Source organism: Ochotona princeps, chromosome 18 (assembly GCF_030435755.1).
Source record: "Ochotona princeps isolate mOchPri1 chromosome 18, mOchPri1.hap1, whole genome shotgun sequence".
In the NCBI taxonomy this organism is placed as follows: Eukaryota; Metazoa; Chordata; class Mammalia; order Lagomorpha; family Ochotonidae; genus Ochotona; species Ochotona princeps.
This window is the reverse complement of record NC_080849.1, coordinates 40,295,922-40,315,944: the sequence shown is the minus strand read 5'-3', so window position 1 is coordinate 40,315,944 and position 20,023 is coordinate 40,295,922. Positions and strand designations below refer to the sequence as shown.

At 46.8% G+C, this 20,023-nt stretch overlaps 1 protein-coding gene across 3 annotated transcripts in view; it reads left to right on the top strand.

Annotated features, from left to right (window-relative positions):
* GATA6 (GATA binding protein 6) overlaps positions 1-14,300 on the top strand; it is a 30,932-nt gene extending 16,632 nt beyond the window's left edge. For all 3 annotated transcript variants that reach the window (XM_058676933.1, XM_058676931.1, XM_058676932.1), the window contains exon 7: positions 12,964-14,300. In XM_058676933.1, coding sequence (XP_058532916.1) covers positions 12,964-13,131 — 168 coding nt within the window. In that variant the 3' untranslated portion in view covers positions 13,132-14,300. The remainder of the gene's footprint in view (positions 1-12,963) is intronic.
* Positions 14,301-20,023: the final 5,723 nt, after the last annotated feature.

The window sequence follows — 20,023 nt, the reverse complement described above, 5'->3', positions numbered from 1 at the left end:
AGCATAATAGTATAGGGCCAGCCTACAGCAGGGCGCAGACTATGTTCATCTTTTAAGTGATGGACTACACCTAACCACTTCTTTGATGTCAAATGTGTTCTCTGTATGCCTGAGTCCAAGAATGAAAACCATGTTCCTTGGGAGTATCTCGATAACTGATGCAAGCAGATGTTGACATGCCCCTGCTTGTCTATTTCCTATTCATGGAGCATCTCCTGGGAGCTAAGTGTGTGCACTGACCTCACACCCTTACCACAGCGGCTCGGACTGCAGGCTGCCTAGCTACCCCTGCTGATGGGGATGCTGTGCTGGTGAGAGAAGTTCCTCACTGCTGCCATTCGTGGTGCAAAAAGGTGGCCTTCATCCCAGGGTCATTGCTCCGTGATTCTGTGCCCCCAGCCTCTTGGCGAGGTGTCCGTGTGGTCACTCCTGTTCCATATCCCTGCTGGGATGCCCTGTGGCTTGGCCAGACCTGATTTCTCCACTGCTGTGCTCAGGCTGTGTGGTGGGTAGAAAGGGTGTGTAGCCACAGCTTGCCATGCCCTTGCTGGGGTGAGGCTGGGTGGGCACTATAAGGTCTCCCGACAAACACAAAGCCACGTTGCAGACGTGTGTTAAACATTCTTACGGATTCTGTTTTCTGTATGAATGTAAGTGTCCTTTGTTCAAAAATGGAACATGCCACATTAGTTCTGGAGCTTTGCATTTTGCACTGGAAGGGGAATTCCTTGTTGGCAGGTTTGAACCCACTCTCTGTCAGGTGGAAGCACTTTGGCTAGTAGTTCCTGCTAAAGAGCTGCAAGGTGCCCTCCTGAAGGACTTGGTGTGGTTCTTTCACAGAGACTTGACCATGAGGGTGGACGGGGAATGGGGGAGCAGCTGTAGCAAAGAGGTTCCTGGGCTGGAGCAGAAAATGAACCCTTCTTTCTCAAATGTTCCACCGTCTTCCCCCTACTTTCTCACTTAGGAGAGGGGCTTCTATCAGGTGCCTTTTATGTGCCAAGTGCTAGCTGAACGCATTCTCTTTCATCTTTCTGAATGGGATTACTGGAGGTGGAAAACAGTCCCAAGGCCATGCCTCCAATTAAGAGGTGGGGTTTTATTTGGCCCTAGGCCTCTGCCACTACAGCATAGCAGGTAATGTGTGTAACTAGTCCATCTCTTTGAACTCTTTCTTAAAGAAGTTGTACTAATGTTGATGAGTTCATTTCAATGTCAAACATCCTTCCACTGAAGCAGGTTGGAACTAGAATCAGACGTCATTTGCTTGTGACCAAGCATGTTAAGCCCTGTCTGTAAATTTTTAAAATGAACATTTTTCTTATCAATAAAATGTATGGTAACAGCACACAGTCTGGAAATTGGATGGTATCAGGTAGAAAAACGATTGTATTAACAGAATTGCGGGTATTACTGAACTACGAAGCACTGTGGTTGACACACCTAACGTGGTTCTTACAAGCTTCTTGTATCAAAATGTCAGAACGGAGCGCAGCAGTAGCAGTTCTTCCAATGGTGTGGTCTAATTCCACACTCGGTGCCTGATGCTTTGTACCTTCTCAAAATGTTACAGTTGTCTTCAGTTAATTTTTATGAAATCATGTAAAAAAAAGCAATTCTTAAATAGGTAAATACCCGACTCCTCCCCACTCCCAGAGTGTATTGTCCAATCTTTTCTAAAAGAATTTTAAAAAGAGAGTTAAAAATATCATTAATCTCCCACTGGGGTCTGAGAGAGAGTTGTGGTTAGGGCTTATTATTGCCTCATTTATAAACCAGGATCCCGAGTGACTCCATCAGGTCACAAAACGGGCCCGTGTTGAAGTCGGGGCTGGAACCGACGTCTCCTGCCTCCCGGGCCGGCTCTGTTACCACTCCCAGGGAGTTGACCAATCATCACGGTTATTAATATCCCACTTGCCACTTGCTACAAGCCCTGAACATAAATATTTTGTTGGCATTTTATCTTGATGCTCCCAGTGTGCCAGGCGCCCCTCCTTTTACTTTGTTCACAGCCCCTTCTAATAACTCATGTCCCTGTCTGACCATGTCTCCAGCGAAAGTCATGTCACCCCAGTGGGGAAGCGTTGGCCAAGTGGAGTGAACATTTCTTTTTCTCGCAAGGCTTTTTCTAGAGGTTCTTCTTGTGTGTGCACGCATGTGTGTGTGTGTGTATTTCAGAGACAGAAGTGGGGAGGACAGAAATGAGTGATTAAGAAATATTTTACACTGTTACTGCCCAGTGGATTTGTGTATTTTTTGGGAAACAGTGAAGCTGTATTGGTCTTTAAGTGGTGTGGAATTCATATATTCATCTGATGTATCGCAGAGCTGTGGTTTATGCTTAAATGACTCCTGATTACAATCTGAAAACCAGGGCCCGGCGTGGTGGACAAGCAGCTAAAGTCCTCACTTTGAACACGCCCCGGGATCCCATATGGGTTCCAGTTCTAATCCTGGCTGCTCCACTTCCCATCCAGCTCCCTGCTTGTGGCCTGGGAAAGCAGTCGAGGATGGCCCAATGCTTTGGGACCCTGCAGCCGTGTGGGAGACCTGGAGGAAGCTCCTGGCTCTTGGCTTCTGATCGGCGCAGCACCGGCCGTTGCATTCACTCAGGGAGTGAGAAGATCTTCCTCTCTGTCTCTCCTCCTCTCTCTATATTATATGTCTGACTTTGCAATAAAAATAAATAAATCTTTTTAAAAATGTAAAAACAAATTTTAAAAAGCAATCTGAAAGCCAGAATAAAAGTGAAAGAGTAAGGGTAGACAGAAGTTGCTTGCTTTGTGAGGTGGCCTCATCTTAGGACACAACTTTGCCTTGCAACTTAGATTTTTTGCTGTTTTGTCATAGCTCTATAAAAATACACAAATTTTGTCACAACACATGAAATAACGTTACGGGAAAACATGGCCAAATTTAAGAAATCTGGCTTAGAATGCTCCGAAATGTTATTGCTAAATGAATCTTCGAAGAAAATGAATTCCTTTACTGGAACAAAAGTAATTTATTATGCATTTCCTGGGTGTCTGCCAAAAGAGTTACTAGCAACATGGAGACCTAGTGGATGTGAATTAAATATAGTCTGAGCTCTGTGCAGGTTTAGGCCTACTTGTTAATCTCTGAAAGTTTCAGTAATTTAAAAAAGAAGAGATCTCAGACACTTAGCAAAGTGACAATTGGAAACAAGTTGCCTATCACTTGTCTTAATGACAAACCCAGTACTTGGAATCTGTGACATTGAGGATGAACAGAATTTTTTTTGTGTGTGTGCTTTTTACAAAAATTTATTTGATAAACATGATTTCCTTGGCTCCAGATTTTAAGAAAGGCTTGAACGACTAAATCATAAAGCCTTGTCTCCATCGTCCTGTTGGGGTCCTAGGCGTGGCTGGTTCTAGATCAGTGAGTGATGACTGATTTGTGGTGTGTTGTTCCTTTTCTTGTTGGGGCAGTGTAGGGTCTTGCCTAAGTCCCTGGGCATGTGCTCCCGAACTGGAGTTCAGTTCCGTTGCTCAGTCTGTGATGAAGCCTGGGTACAGCATGATAGATACTCCAGGGGTTCACCGATTCAGGCAGCTGGTGCCAGCATGCCTCCTGCCCGAATGACCGGAGCACACTGCCAAGGCTTGGCCTCTGCTTTCCTCCCCTCTGCAAAAACTATTTTAAGTTTGTTTTTTTTTTTTTTTTTTTTTTTTTTTTTTGGTAGCGTTGGTGGGAGATGCCCGAAGACCTCTTTGAAGCTCAAGAAAAACAGTCTTATGTAAGCACTTTTTTTGCAGGTCACTTTTAGTTAGAATTCCAAGATATCAGGGAGAAATCTTGACTTTTCCAGTGGAGGAATGTGGAGAGATGGCGTGATGGTGTTAAGAAAGGACTGATAATTGAATCTTATTTCTCTGGTAGGAGGCAGATTTCATTCCTCCCAGGGCTTAGTGGCTTCCTGATGCTGTCAGGTTTACATGCACTGTGGATGCTGCTTGGAGCAGTGGCCAAGGTGGGGGAGATTCAGGTGCTGGTCTAGTTTGATATCAAACAAGAGATGTGTCATTGGGGCACTGGGTTTACCGCTGCTCGTGACTCCAACATCCCTCGTCAGAGCACAAGCTCTAGGTCCAGCTCCCTCCTGTGCCTGGGAAGGTAGCAGAAGATGATCCAAGTGCTTGGACCCCTGCCACACATGTGGAAGACATGGCTTCAGTTCCAGGAGCCTGACTTGAACCTGAACTGGCCCCTGCCCTTGTGACCGTCTGGGAAGTCAGTTAGCCTGTGGAAGAGCTCTGTCATTCTTGGATGGTAATCCATGAAGTTTCAAATCCTGCCCCAGGATTCTTTGCTACTTTATTTGAAGAGAACAGACTACTCTCTTCTAGTGACCATTTCCTTTAGTCACCTTCAAGTGGGATAAACCCCTTGCTGTTTGTTCGTATTTTGAAAAGTTAGTGGAATAATGACAGTGTAAGCATTTTGTTCCTGTACACAGGAGAGAAATATTCTCTATCCTTGTAAAAGGCAACATCTTCTGTGGATGTCACCTCACCTGGGGCCAAAGGGGCAGTCAGTGAGATTCCCAGGAGAGGATAGACTATGGCTGGGCACAGTGGATTAAGCTGCTGTGTGTCAGTATCCCATATAAGCACTGGTGCATACCACTGTTGCTTTACTTTTTTTTTGTTCCCAAGATTTATTTATTTTTATTGGAAAGGCAGATTTACAGAAAGAAGGAGAGACAGAGAGAAAGATCTTGCATCTGCTGGTTCATTCTACAGGTAGCTGCAGTGGCCAGAGCTGAGCTGATTTGAAGCCAGGAACTTCTTCCAGATCTACATGGGTGCAGAGTCCAAAGGTCCTGGCCGTCCTCCACTGCCTTCCCAGGTCACAAGCTGGGAGCTCAAAGGGAACTGGAGCAGCTGGGACATGAACTGGTGCCTGTATGAGATCCTGGAACATGCAAGCCAAGCCATCACGTGGGACCCATTGTTTCACATTGGATCCAACTGCCACCTTTTGGCCTGGTAAAGACAGCAGAGGATGGCTTAAGTGCTTGGGCTAGTGCACCCCCACATGGGATACCTGGATGAAGCTCCTGGCTGCTGACTTTTGCCTGTGTTGGCCTGGCTTTTTTGGGAAATTTCTCTTTGTCTCTCCTTTTCCCTCTGTGTAACTCTGCCTTTCAAATATATCCAGAGAGAGAGAGAGAGAAAAGTAAGGGCAGCATGACCTTCCATTGGGAGAGGAAGTGTTTGTGTTCATTTACTTTGTTAAGCTCATAGAAGAATCTGAGAATTTCAGGTGATGGTCAGTTTTCCCAAGTGCTAGGGGAGGCAGAACCTTTGTGAATTTATGTATCATCCACTTTTAAATGATCACCAAATCAACTTTGCATCTGGCCCTCAGATGAGAGCAGACTTGCTTAGCTGGGCAGGATGGCTGGCCCAGAGTTGGCCCTGGAGCGAGGGAGGGCAGGAGCACCTGGGAGTGACCGCACCCACCCTTGCCCTGCTTGCCATGTCTGTCTGCCTGGCCAGCTCAAGGCTGCTCTGAGCCGAGAGCACAGAGGCATGATCACACCCTTGTTTTCTGCCTCTGAAGTGAAACGTATGTGTTGATTGGTGATGCACACTTCGGGTGTTCATAATGTGTGCTTTCGTTGTCTTTTTTGAAAATCCCTTATTGATGGGTTTCAATTGTGTTTTAAAGATTTATTTGACAAGTGGAGAGAGAGAGAGAGAGAGAGAGACAGAGAGAGAGAGAGAGAGATCTTCCATCTGCTGGTATACTTCCCACATGATTGTACAGTCTAAAGCCAGGAGCTAGGAGCTTCTGGGTCTCTCATGTGAACACAGGGGCCCAAGGACTTGGGCCAGCTTCTGCTGCTGCTTTTCCAGGCCGTAACAGAGAGCTGGATTGAAGTGGAGTTGCTGGGACTGGAACCAGCACCCATATGGGATGCTGCCCCTTCAGGCAGAGGCTTACTTTGCCATGTACTGTGCCATTGCCTAGATTTCCTAGGTAGCCCTATCAGAAATGAGTAAGGGAAAGGAGAGGAAAGAAGTTGCATTACTGGGAGTCCGCCAGGTGCCTGGCACACTGCAAGGTGTTTGATTGATTACATGAATTTATCAAAGCAGACAACCTTAACTTTTCAAATAAATGCCCCAAACCAGTGAAGACACATTCTCCCAGAAAATAAAATATCTAGGTGATTTGAAGATGAACTATGTTAGGGCTGGCATTGTGGTGCTGTGGGTTAAGCTGCTGCTTGCAACACTCTAATTCCAGAGCTGAGCACTGGTTGAGACCTGGCTGCTCTACTACCGAACCAACTCCCTGCTTATGGCACCTGGGAAAGCAGCAGAGGCTAACCCTGTCACCCACGTGGGAGACCTGGATGGAATTTCTGGCTCCTGGTTTTGCTCTGACTCAGCCCCGACTGCTCTGGCCATTTGGGGATTAAACCAGCAAGTGGAGGAGCTCTTTCCTGCCCTCCATCCTCCTGCCCCTCTGCCTTTCAAATAAATAAAATAAATCTTATAACAATAAAGAGCTGTGCCAAGTTCCCAGGCCAGGGGATATTTTCCATGTCCCAATCGACAGCAGCCCAAGTCCTCCCTGAAGTCATTTATTCCTTTTGGAGTGAGTTTTCCAGCCCGGCTGCCCTGCCTGTCTCCCACCTAACCTGGCTAAGCCCAGGCTGGGTCTGCTGCTGATAACACATCCTTTCAACAGGAAGTGCCTCCATTTTCAGCTGTCTGTGGGAGGGTGGAGGGCAGATAAGCTGTGAATGGAAACAGAGCAGATTTCTGCTCCACCCCTGTATTGCACTTTGATCAGAGAGAGAGAGAGAGCAGGTCCGGCGCCTGCCTCTCCTGGGCTGCCTGCTGGGAGGAGCTAGGGTCGGCGGTGCCTCAGCACTCTTTCCTACCTTGGCTTGGCAATGCTTACTTAGCTTGGTGTAGGATAGTGCCAGGGTCGGAATTCCTTGAGATACTGGGAAGATTTTAGTTAGCTGAAATTTAGGCTTGTGTGCTTGTGTGTATGGTAGATCCAAGATGGTCATATATTTATCGGCTTCCTCCTTCCTCTCGCCAAACTACCTTGGGGGAGGGGAGAGGGGCTTAGAAGAAAAATGGCATGATCAACAGCCCATTCCCTAGGGAGAGTTGCTATGCCATCTGTAGACTTTTTTTTTTTTCAATTGATGCAGTTTTGAGAACTTTTTCCTCTGCTGCAGGGTTGTAGTGTGTTCTGTGCAGCTGGTCCGGCATAGAGATGGTTTTGGGGATACAGGATGGACCTCCCCTCGCCTCTGCGAGGATTCTGCTGGTCCAGCTGTTTCAGGACACTTCTAGGATGACTTACCTCAAGTGCTTGTGCCTTGTTCTTCCGCACACTGCTCATGTCTTGGGTTCTTTGTTAAGGTTAGATTGCAGTATGCCATTCAACTGAAATATTCAGAGTGGTATGCATGGGTGGAAGGCAGGTGGCTCCGTATCTCTCCCCATCATGTCCTGGGTCTCCTTGTAAGACCTGTGCCTGTGTGTGGATAAGTTGTGATTGCGACAAAAAATTCATATCCTGCCGTTCTTCGTTTGACATCATAGTCTGGAATTTTTTCCGTCTTGCTACATGATCTTATTATTTTTAATAATTGCTTAATAGTTCGTTGAGCGGATATGCCCTGCTTTTCCAAACCATTCCCTTACTGAGCCATCAGATTGTTTCCAAGGTTTCCACTATTATAAGGAACACTGCAATGGATGGCTTCCTGTGCAGAGCCTTTCCCTTCTTTTAAATGGTTTCCTTAAATACATTTCCAGAAGTGAAATCACAGGGTTAGGTAGGGCATACGCTTCTGGAGGGCTTTTGACGTGGCTGCTAACAACTTTCTGTAAGGGCTGGGGTCAGAATAGATTCTCACCAGCTAAGGAGCTGGCATTAGTTCTGCAGCATCAGCCTCCTTTTGTATTATTAGGAAGTCTTCCTTGCAGTATTTCACATTTCAATACTATATTTACAAATAATGCTGTCAAGCCCCGTTGCCTTTCTTTTCTGAACAATTCAGTTATTGCTTTTGGTTTCAAGTGAATGAATGTTCACAGCACATATCACTTGAGTTAATTTGGATGGTTGACCTTTTGACAATGGGACTCTTGGCCTACTGTAGAGAAGAATCGAATGCATGGTCTGAAAAAGGCAGTAGCTATTTCAGCAGGTGGCGTTGGGGTTATTGCTTAGATGTGAGAGCAACAGTCAAGGTGTTGAGATTGCTTTAATGTGGCTTGTTTGGGAGAGGATCGATGAGTCTTTGAGTGACAGCAGAGTGCGTTGGTTCAGTGTCTGAACTGTCAGTAGTGCCAGGAGAGGGTAATTGGGGAAGTCGTACCCATCTGGCTCAGAATGGTCTTCCTGACCTTGGCTCCTGGCCCATGGTGGTGTGTAGCTCACCTGGGCCGGCAGACAGAACTGGGGGGAATCAATAATAGGGTTCTTTAACTTTAATCACAGTAAGAAAAGTGACAGCTCAAACTTAGGTCATCATCACTCTGGCTAGACAGGGCTTTACCCATGTTAGCGAATGCGTCACCACTGGTGACACAGGTGCACCGTATGGGTAAGAAGGTTGAGGCATGCAGCCCTCTCTCACCAGCCTTTGCTGAGTGCTTCCCTTTCGAACAGGCCAAGGTGCTGTCTCATCATATGCCCTTTCTGGACCCTTCTTTTCTTGAATTGCTCCCTTTTAAGTAATATTTAACAGGGCAAGGTGTTTTGCTGACATATTTACAAATGTGACCTCATTTACTAGTCACAGCTGTACCATGCTAGGACCAGGGAGGTGGCCGTACCTGGCAGGGACTGAGTCAGGATGTGACTTTGGAGCCCAAGCTCACTTCCACCAAGCAGGCTGCTGTGGGTCCTGGTCCCTTGTGATTCTTTCTATGACTCTTATTATTCTTATTGTTATTATCCTAAGACTCTTGCTCTACTTCCTTTGTTAGTCAAGATAGGCAGCTGAATATCTTCCCTTTAAAAAAATTTAATTCAGGCAATGGAAACAGAAAAGGTGAGAGAGAGAGAAAGAGAGAGAAAGAGATATGCTTCCCACCACTGATTTTTTTTTTAAAGATTTATTTATTTTGTTACAAAATCAGATATACAGAGAGGAGGAGAGACAGAGAGGAAGATCTTCTGTCCGATGATTCACTCCCCAAGTGAGCCGCAACGGGCCGGTTCGTGCCGATCCGAAGCTGGGAACCAGGAACCTCTTCCAGGTCTCCCACACGGGTGCAGGGTCCCAGTGCTCTGGGCCGTCCTTGACTGCTTTCCCAGGCCACAAGCAGGGAGCTGGATGGGAAGTGGAGCTGCCGGGATTAGAACCGGCGCCCATATGGGATCCCAGGGCTTTCAAGGCAAGGACCTTAGCCGCTAGGCCACGCCGCCGGGCCCCACCACTGATTGATCCCTGAAAGGTCCCTGAGAACCGAGGCTGGGCCAGGCAGATGCCAGGAGCCAGGAACTCCATCCAGGCTTCTCCATGGGTGGCAGGGATTGGGAGCTGCCTAACAGGCACACGGGCATGAAGCTGGATCAGAAATAAAGCCAGGACTAAATCCCATGGCTTCCCATAGGGGATTTGGGTGTCCCAAGCAACAGGCTTAATCCATTATGCCCTGACGCCTGCCCTGTCAACTTTTTGTTTCCCAGGGTTTGTGTGTGTTGGCTCCCCACACGGCCTGGGAGCTCCTAGCCCATGTCTGTTTTTATTTCCTGTTTTTTGTTGCTGACTGTGATGATGACCTAGAACCTCCCACTACGCAGTACTTCCTGGTCTTTCGAGGTGGACTAGTTCATGGGCCAATACAGGTATCCTGTCTATCTCCTGCATTTCACTAAATAACACGTACTGTGGCAAAGTCAGATCGAGTCAGGTGTACACACAGGTGTCTTTTCTGGAGTAGGCCTATCAGTGCAGAGTTGGCAGTGCCAGAATTTGGTGGGAGGGAGCCTCATCTTTTGTAGTTGATTATCACGCTTCTGCTTATTTCTTGGGGGAGGGGAAGCTAAATCTGGGCATTCATTGGATTTGCATTTCATCGGGCTCGTGGAAGTAGCCAAACTTGCAGCATTCAGTTGGGTTGACAAGATGTTTCCAGGCATTTCAAAACTTGCACAGGAGTCCATTTTACAGTTTAGACATCTGAATGACTGCTATGCAAAGCTCTCACTCAGGCACAATGCTGTGTCCTAGCCGCTAAAGTCCTCACCTTGAACATGCCCCGGGATCCCATATGGGCTCCAGTTCTAATCCCAGCAGCTCCACTTCCCATCCAACTACCTGCTTGTGGCCTGGGAAAACAGTTGAGGAGGGCCCAAAACCTTGGGACCTTGAACCTGTGTGTCAGACCTAGAAGAAGCTCCTGGCTTTGGATTGGCTCAGCTCCAGCCATTGCGGCCACTTGGGGAATGAATCATCTGATGGAAGATCTTCTCTCCCTTTCCTCCGCCTTTATATCTGATTTTACAGTAAAAATAAGTAAATCTTTAAAGAAAAAAGAAGCTCTCACTTTACACGTGTACCATTTAAGACAAATAAGTTAGTTCAGGTGCTGGGGTACTAACTTGCTATAGGATTTTCAGGTCCCTATTTTTGCTAGAAGAGCAAAGGATTTATGCTTCATGTCAGGGTTGTGTGTGTATTTGGGGAGGGATTCTGAGAAGGCACACACCAACTTACGTGACCAGATCTGACCCTCTGAAATCCTGCCCTCCAGCCCCTTGCATTACTGTGACGGCTAGAGAACAATCCAAATCTTGCTTGAAAGAAGTGGAGGTGGGCCCGATGCAATGACTTGATTGGCTAATCCTCCACCTTGCAAGCACCAGCATCCCATATGGGTGCTGGTTCATGTTCTGGCTGCTCCACTTACATCTAGCTCCCTGCATATGGCCTGGGAAGGCAGTGGAGGACAGCCCGAAGCCTGGGGACCCCCCAAACGCATACATGGAAGGCCCGGAGGAAGCTCCTGCATTCAGAGCAGCTCAACAGTGGCCGTTGAGGTTATGTGGAAAGTGACCCAGCAAACGGAAGATCTTTCTTTGTAAATCTGACCTTCCAATAAAAATAAATAAATCTTTTATTTATTTATTTATTTATTTATTTAACCACCTGAAGATTAGATTTTATTGAAAGTATATTTTTAATTGCTATTTTGAATCCAGAAATAGAGGAAGGATGGTTTCTTTTTGCAATATCTAGAAGTGACAAAATATGAAGGCAAATTGTCCTCACAATCAAATATTCTAGTCAGTCTACCCTGTGATAAATCTTTTATATTAACAAAAATCAGAGTGGGTCACATGCAGGCCGTGGGGACTCAGCATGGCTCTGTTCCATTCTGCCTGTGTCTGGTGCCCTGGTTTTTGCTGTTGTGGGTGTAGCGTCAATGTGACCAAAATGAATGGTTGTTTAAAGGTTTGTTAGAATTGTGCAGTAATAACAAGTATTCAGCTAATTTGTGGAACAGAAGCATAAAAACTTAGAAGAAATTTTGAGCTTTTGAGCTGTGAAAAGCACATGGTGATTTTTAAGTCTTTTTTTTTTTTTTTTTTTTTTTTTTTTTGAAATGCAGCTGTTATTTATATTTGAAGAAGGGAGTGAGAAGAAAGAAGAGAGGGGAGAGAAGGCTGGGGGTTGGTGCTGTGTGGTGTGGCAGGTTAAGCCTCCTTCTGTAACACCGTCATCCTATGTGGAAGGGTTCACGTCCCTAATGCTGCGCTTGTGATCCACCTCCTTGTTGATGAGACTGGGAAAGCTGAAGATGGACCAGGTGCTTGGGCCCCTGTAGCCACATGGGAAACCCAGATGGAGCTTCAGGTCCTTGGCTTCAGCCTGGACCAGCTCCAGCTGTTGTGGCTAATTCGAGAGTAAAGCAATGAATAGATGGTCTCTCTCTCTCTGTGCAAGTATGTCTCAGTCTCTCTTTATATAATTCTGTCTTTCAAATTTAAAAAAAAAAAATCTTGAAAAAAAAAAGTTTCCATCCACTGGTTCATTCTCCAGATACCTATAGAAAAGCCAGGAATAGGTCAGGCTGAAGTTGGGAGACAAGAACTCCATCTGGGTTGCCTGTATGGGTGACAGGGATCTGCATTCCTGGACCATCTTGTGCTGCTGCACACTAGCGGGAAAGAGTGGAGTGGCCAGGATCTGAAGCAGGCATGGTGAGTGGTATGGTGGGATGTACCACTGTACCAGTACTCCTGTCCCCTGTGCTTTGGAAATGACGCTGATGTATGCTGTGCCTCAGCAACTCCTCTTGGTCCATGCAATACAGGTTGTTTTACTTTCAGAGAACTTGCATTTTGGTACTTAAAAAAACAGGGATTCTTTATTTGAAAAACAGTGAGAGAGAGAGAGGGAGAGACAGAGAAGCCATCTGCTGGTTCACTCCCCAATATCCACAACAACCAGCAGTGGGCCAAGTGGAGGGCAGGATCCTGGAACTCTATTGGCGTCTCCCGCCTGGGCTGGCACCCAAGCACACAGGTTGCCTTCCCCTGTTTTCCCAGGCACAGCAGCAGGGAGCTGGTTGGGAACTACAGCAGCTGGGACTGGCACTGCACTGGGATATGGGATGCTCAGGGCAGAATCCACTGTGCCACAATGCCTGCTGTCTGTTCTGCAGGTCTGTTTGTCGGCCTGGGTCTTGCTGGGTGGGTGCCATCACAGTTTTTGAAGTTAACATGGTGCAGTTTGGTGTTGTCCAGGGACACTGTGCTGCACTGTGAAGAGCTGCCCGCTTACCTGCTGTGTTGGGGAGGGGCCAGGTCCACTCTCTGTTTTCCTTAGGTTTCTCTTGCTACTTGCTGCCCTGCCTGCTCGTTTTGTTGCCTCGTGTTTGACATGCTGGCAAAGTGATGGCTAACCAACTCTCCCCTCTTTTCTGCCTCTCTTCTGCTTAGGCGGGTGCTCCTGTGATGTCCGGCGCTGGAGAGAGCACCAACCCTGAGAATAGCGAGCTCAAGTATTCGGGTCAGGATGGGCTCTACATCGGTGTCAGCCTGGCCTCGCCTGCGGAGGTCACTTCTTCTGTGCGACAGGATTCCTGGTGTGCACTGGCCCTGGCCTGAACCGCGCTGCTCGCGCCTGATCGGACCTTGGCATCTCTGCTGGCAGACATTCCCCACGCTGTGTGATTTCAGTGCCTTTATTTTGAAAGACATGTATTCCAGGAGAGACCGGACGGCCGAATGGCAGAAAAGACAGGACTGTTCTCACCAGTGGTGGTACAGACAGACCACCTCTGTCCAGCCAGGACTGCCTCCAGCCAGCCTGGCCCTCCGAGCCACAGCCCTTGCATAGCTTCCAGAAACCCGGATTGAGGACCGAGGACCTTGCCTGCCAAGGGCAGGATTTAAAAAACAGACTGTCAGTGTATTGCCCCAGTCATGTGCTTCTTCTTCACCGTCTTCTTCTTTTTTAATTGGAAAGTCAGACATACAGAGAGGAGGAGAGAAAGGGAGGAAGATCTTCTGTCCAATGGTTCACTCCCCAAGTGGCCGCAATGGCTGGAGCTGAGCCAATCCAAAGCCAGGAGCCAAGAGCTTTCTCCAGGTCTCCCACACGGCTGCAGGGTCCCAAAGCATTGGGCCATCCTTGACTGCATTCCCAGGCCACAAGCAGGTAGCTGGATGGGAAGTGGAGCTGCCGGGATTAGAACTGGTGCCCATATGGAATCTGGCATGTTCAAGGCGAGGACTTTAAACGCTATGCTATTGTGCCAGGCCCATGTGCTTCTTCTGATCAGTTTTGGTTGTTCCAGAATTTTCTTCATTACCTTTTCACATGCAGATTTCGTATGAGTTCATGGAAAACATCACGTGAGGCCATTTGGTACACATCTCTGGAGGTTGAGTGGGCTCCTGCGGTTCCAGTCAACACTATTGCTCATTTTGCAAGACTGCATTCTGACTGTAACGTACACTGTGACCGACGTTTCTCAAACTTCACGTTGTGACTGATCTGACATCAGTCAGCATTTGTAAACAGGGTAGCAAACAAAATATTTTTTTCTTCCATGTATACAATAATTTTTTTTAAAAAAAAGTGCAATTTGCGTTGCAGCAATCAGTGTTAAATCACTTGCATAAGATTTAACAGCATTTTTTTATAATGAATGTAAACATTTTAACTTAATGGTACTTAAAGTAATTTAAAAGAAAAAAATGTTAACTTAGACATTCTTATCCTTCTTCGACAACTATATCCCATTTCTATATTCCCAATTGTTCAAAGAAAATATTTCAAGAACAAATCTTCTCTCAGGAAATTGCCTTTCTGCATTTGTTAAGAATTTTTATACGAGAACACCGTTAGGCCCCCTTTCTTTCACTGTGGAGTATGTGCTGGAAAAATTGCCACAAAACTTTACTACCTAGCAGATAGCATTTGTAAATATCCTAGACATCTGTAAACACCCTGATGAAGTCTGTATTGTGTGACTAACCTGCAGGGATGGCATTTGGAAAACTATTTCACCAGAGTTTTAAAAATAAAAGGGTCTTGTTTGTCTTCTGGACAGTGAGTGTCTTCTCTTTCAGCTACATTTGAATGCTTCCCTGGCCGTCTGTTCAGGTAGAACAGGTGCATCTGGTGCTTGCAAGCTGCCTTGAGCTACAAACACACTGACTTACTCCCCAGATGGCTGCCAAGGCTGGGGCTGGGCCAGGAGGGTCATCTGGTTCTTTGTTGTGATGGCAGAAACTCTAAGTACTTGGACCATCCTCTGTTGCTTTTCTCCAGGCCATCAGCAGGAAGCTGGATTGGAAATGAGCCCTCTTGAACCAGTTCCCATGTGGGTTACATGCATCACAGGCAATGGCTTTACCCATAATGCTGTAGTGCCAGCCCCAAGAGTTGTCCTGTGTGAGCAGTTTGATCGATTTATTTGACATTGACATATAGAGTAAGTTAAATCACTTTCCTATTTGTGTCGGACATGTTTTATCCTCAAATTTTATTTATTTATTTGAAAGGGAGAGAGAGAAATGCTTGTTCATTATCCAAATGGCTACAGTGGTTGGGGCTACATGAGGTAGTACCAGGAGCCAGAAAGTCCATCTAGAATTCCTGCATGGGGAGAGGGACTTTATGCACTTGGGTGATCCTCTGCTGCCTTCTCCGGTGCGCCAGCAGGGAGCTGGGCTGGAAGTGGAGCGGGTGAGCCTGGAACCGGCACTCGGATACGGGATGCTGACTTTTGTAGGTGACACCTTAACTGGCCTTTCACAGGTGTGGAGCATCCAGAATTGGATGCTATTACCTGCAATTTTTAGTGTTCTTTTAGGATTAGTGACAAAGACCATTTTAGCTTGGCGTTCTGTCTTTAGGAATAAAACTTCATCTGTCAAGTTCTTCCCTCTTGCAAAGATTGCTGTTCAAAGTACATTAAAGGTTGCGGGCAAGACATTTGCCAAGGGATTTTTTAAAAAAGATTTATTTATTTTTATTGGAAATGCAGATATACAGCTAGATGGAGATACAGAAAGGAGTATCTGTCATCCACTGGTTCATTCCCCAAGCGGCCATAATGGCTGGAGCTGAACCAATCTGAAGCCAGCAGCAGGAGCCTCTTCCGGGTCTCCCATTGTGGGTGCAGGGTTCCAAGGCTTTGGGACATCCACGACTACTTTCCCAGGACACAAGTAGGGAGCTGGATGGGAAGTGGGTTGGCTGGGATTAGAACTGGTACCCATATTGGATCCTGGCGCCATGCAAGGCGAGGACTTTAGCCACTAGGCTATCATGCTGGACCCCAGGGGATGTTTTGAGATGAGTGAAATAAACCCCCCTTGTGGCTTTTTTTCATTGTCTTGTTGTTTAGGGAAATCAGGAAGCTGCTGCACAGCACAAAGCGGCACTGTTGAACCTCGGCTCTCCAAACGCAGAACATACTGGACTTAACTGTTGTGTACTTGTGACAACCACTCTTTTCAGTTCTGAACCTTCCAAAGGGAAGTCTTTGTGATGCTGGGTACTTCTGTTAGAAATTGTAGGGCATGTCAGCAGCAGGAATCAGGGCTGGTGTGTCTGAGGGAGTGGACTGTGGTCCAGGCCAGCACTGCTGTCGTACGGTAGACGAGAACGCTGGCCAAGGGTGCTGGGTATGGAGTCGGCAAAGTTAGCTGATGCGTATGCAAACTGCGTACCCTGTAGGGTGACGAGAGATAACCTATGGAAAATGCTTGACATAGAGTGAGCATCAAGTGTTACCTTGGATCAGCTGCTATGACCTGAAGCTTTGAGTGATGCCTGCTCCATGTGCAGTGTCAGAAGTGTATTGTCTGTGGAAGACTGATGGTCATTGGTCATCTGTACTTCTTAAGGCTGAGGGTGACATGAGGGACTGCCCGCCTCTCCACTCCAGTGGAGGGGTGGGGCACAGAGAAGGGGCACACGAGGAAGCCCAGGCTGGTATCTGCTCATGTTTTGCCTGCAACACAGGTCTGCTCTCACAGAGGAAGAACACTAGTGTCTTAGCTGGTGATTTCTTCCTCTCACTGTTCTCGTTAACGTTGTGTGTTTCTGGTAGACCGGGAGATGTTCAAGGAAGTGTTTTGATTGGAATGTCTCAGATTTATTTATTTATTTGAAGGAGTTTGAGATGGAGAGGGGGAGAGTCGGAGACCATCCAGCTATTGATTCAGTTCCAAGATGGCTGCAATGGCCAGAGCTGAGCCAGGTTGATATCAGGAGGTGGAAGCTTCCTCCAGGTGTTCCACGTGGGTGACAAGAGCTGCAAGAACTTGGGCCGTCCTCTGCTTCTCCCAGGCTGAGTAGGGAGCTGGGTCAGAATGGAGCAGCCTGAATGTGAACCAGTGCGCACATGGGATGTTATCACCTTGGGTGATGGCTTTGCCCGCTATACCACAATGCTGACCCAGAGTCCGGGGTTATGCTGTGGCCTTTGAATAAGGGGAATGGTTTCAAATGCTATTCTTTTAAATCCTAAGACATTCTTAAGTGGCTAAAACCCCCTCCTTTATTTTTGGAATACCAAGAGGGAAAGGATTTCAGTTTTCATAAAGTACAGGAGACACAGAAAGAGGAGGGAGGACTCTTTGTAGTCCGTCCTATGTGTACTCTCTTACATGGGACTGCATAGGGCTGGAGTCTGGTAATTGCTCCAGGTACACCGATCTTAGCAATTCTCCCCTGAGGCCTGATGCACAGAAACAGAAGCGACCCAGTTTTTCAACAGGAAATGCATTTAAGTAGGTGATGTACTTTCACTTTAAGAACCCGTCGTCACACCCACTGTCATGTGATGACCCAACCTGCATGTCCTCTGTCACCTTCTGCTGATTTCAGGCCTATTCATGTCAGTGCTGACTCTGCTTGGGGTCTCTTCATGGTCACTCTTGTTTCCTGGTGTTGATGGGAGTGTCAAGGAAGCAAAGGCAGCCATTCATTTCCCCCAGCAAATAAATTGTTTTCTTGCTCATGGGCAATGTTTCTCATTGGTCCTTGGAAGTGGAAGAAGTAGCATCTGGGGGGTAGTGTGGGAGGTGGGAAGGGCAGCAGAGCTCCTCTGGAGTGGCCAAGCCTGGCATGGCAGTGTGCTGGTTTGGGGGCTTCAAGCTGTGATCCAGTGTTGCTCGTGGATGCTGTGGACCCTGAGGTGCTGGGAAGGAAGTGATGAGTGTGTGTAGTGGAAGAATGCAGGGAGGCAGAAAGCAAATGTTTATTCAGAATCAGTAGCTCTGGCTAAGTGAAACGCATTTTGTTGAAATAACAGCAAGTCGCTCTGATGCCAGGTATTACCTGTTGCTTGGAAGCTCTGATTGTCAGATAAGAGTTTGATTGCTTTCAATGAGAAAAAATACTGATGGGTTTGTAGACCAATTCTTTTGGAAGAAGATCTGTGGATAAAATTCTGGTTGCTGAAGCTCCAGGCCTTAGTGAGGCCTTGGGACAGCTTCTTTGTGACTGTGCCTTCAGTAACTGGGTTCTGAGCATGCTTTGTTGCTTGTGAACTCTGAACTGGGGTGTGGGGAGGGCAGCCCAAAGAAAGTGACAGAAGCCATGCAAAGTACAGAGGAGAGGAAGTACAAAGGGCTTTAGTACAAGTGCAAGCTACAGGTAGGCTGGAGCCCAACCAAGTTTCCAGGGACTTTGGATAAGTTGTGGCTAAGAGTTCCAAGCCACTTTTACAGAAGGTGGGAAGTTAGGAATGTGTGAAGAATCCCACGCCACGCACCAAGTCTGCGCTGGGGGACCACCACGTCCCTGTTCATCCTGCTCTGTAGTTGCCACAGTGATGTGGCTGTCACCATTGAAATTAAGAGATACTTATTTTGCTGGGTGATCTTAAACATTTTAAAAGTGGCTCAAATATAACAAAGATGAACTAGTATTTACCTACTAGAAGTCCTTATATATTTAGTTATTAATAGTCCCCTCTGCTAAGTTCTTTATCGAGATACCCCACAGCTTTTGGGGAATTGTTTCTTCCCCATGAACTTCAATCTTTACATTAACAGAGAAATCTGCCTGTATGTTCTGGCAGGCCCCTCCTCCTGCATTTGCCATTCATCATCTGAGGTTAGAAATCTGCATCAGCTGATGGTGGACCATGGCCTGTCTGCCTTGCCCGGGTGGGCAGGATCCCCCAAAAGAGAGAAGCCTGGGGAAATGGGGTCTCTTCCCATCCCTGTTCCGGCCACCTTATTTCCTCAGGAGTTGGTCTCTGGGGCTAAATTGTCTACCCATTTCCCTGCTTTTGCATACAGAGAGCAAGACTCTCAATCACATTCATGATTACTAGGGCTTGGTCAGAGGGAGCACCATTCCCCTAGAACTGAACCTGCCCAGCCTGGCACCCACTCATGGAAAACGTCTAAGATACAGTGGGGCCAGGTTGGAGGACTGAAACGCCTGGGAAAAGCAGCCGTGCTTGGCTGGCCCGTGGCTTCAGCGTCTTGGGTGGGTTTCAACATTCATGATTGCTTGTTCTCTGGGCCTTTCAGTCAGCATGGACTCTGTCTCTCCACCCCCATCCCTGGATTTTACTTTTTGTGCGTTCTTTTCCGTTATTGCTCCAGAACTCATTTGAGATAACAGAAGTTAAGGGTGTAGCACTTACTCTAAGCCAGTTTATACAAAATGGCTCACACAGACAGGTTTCTGCTACTGAGTGGATGAGGTGCTACCCTCCTTGGTTTTACGGGTGGGTCTAGTGAGGCGCGGACAAGCGACATCACTCGCCTAGAGTCACGTGGAAGCAGAGCTGGGACTTGAGCTGCAGCAGTGGGGCTCCTGAGCACACGCTCCTGCTCTGGATTCTGTATGGTCTTCCCATGTTGATTCAAAGCTGAGGAAATGGAAGAACACAGAAGGGAAGCCAGCACTCTGACACTGCAGGCTCTGCCTTGCTCCCTTAGCCTTTCAGAAACGCAGCTGTGATGGGCTTTTTTTTTTAAGGGTGTGAATTAAGGTTTATGTATTTATTTATTTGTATTAAGTACATTGCATTATGTGACAGTTTCATAGGCTCTGGGATTCCCCCAACCCCTCCCCGTACCCTCCCCCATGGTGTATTCCTCCACCTTGTTCAGTATTACAGTTCAAATTCAGTCAAGATTCTTTCATTGCAAGCCTATACCAAGCATAGAGTCCAGCTTCTTATTGTCCAGATAAATTCAACGTTTCTTGGGGAGACCATCTCTGGTCTGAAGGTAGAGCTGGCAGAATATCATCCCGATCAATTAAAAGCCCCAACATAATATCAACAACAATTTACAACATTATGGAATTGTTTGACATGGTGTTGAGTAACAAATATGTTAAAAAAATGCAAGTTCTTAATCACATCCTGTGACTACTTCATTGACATTTCCATTTTAGTTTATATACAACCGGCTTCTATACACCTTAAAATGGCTATAGGGTACTCCTCAGCTGTCTTGTGTCTATTTTCTTTTTAGTATTTAGCAGTTTATAGTGTTGAAGTATAATTTTGCT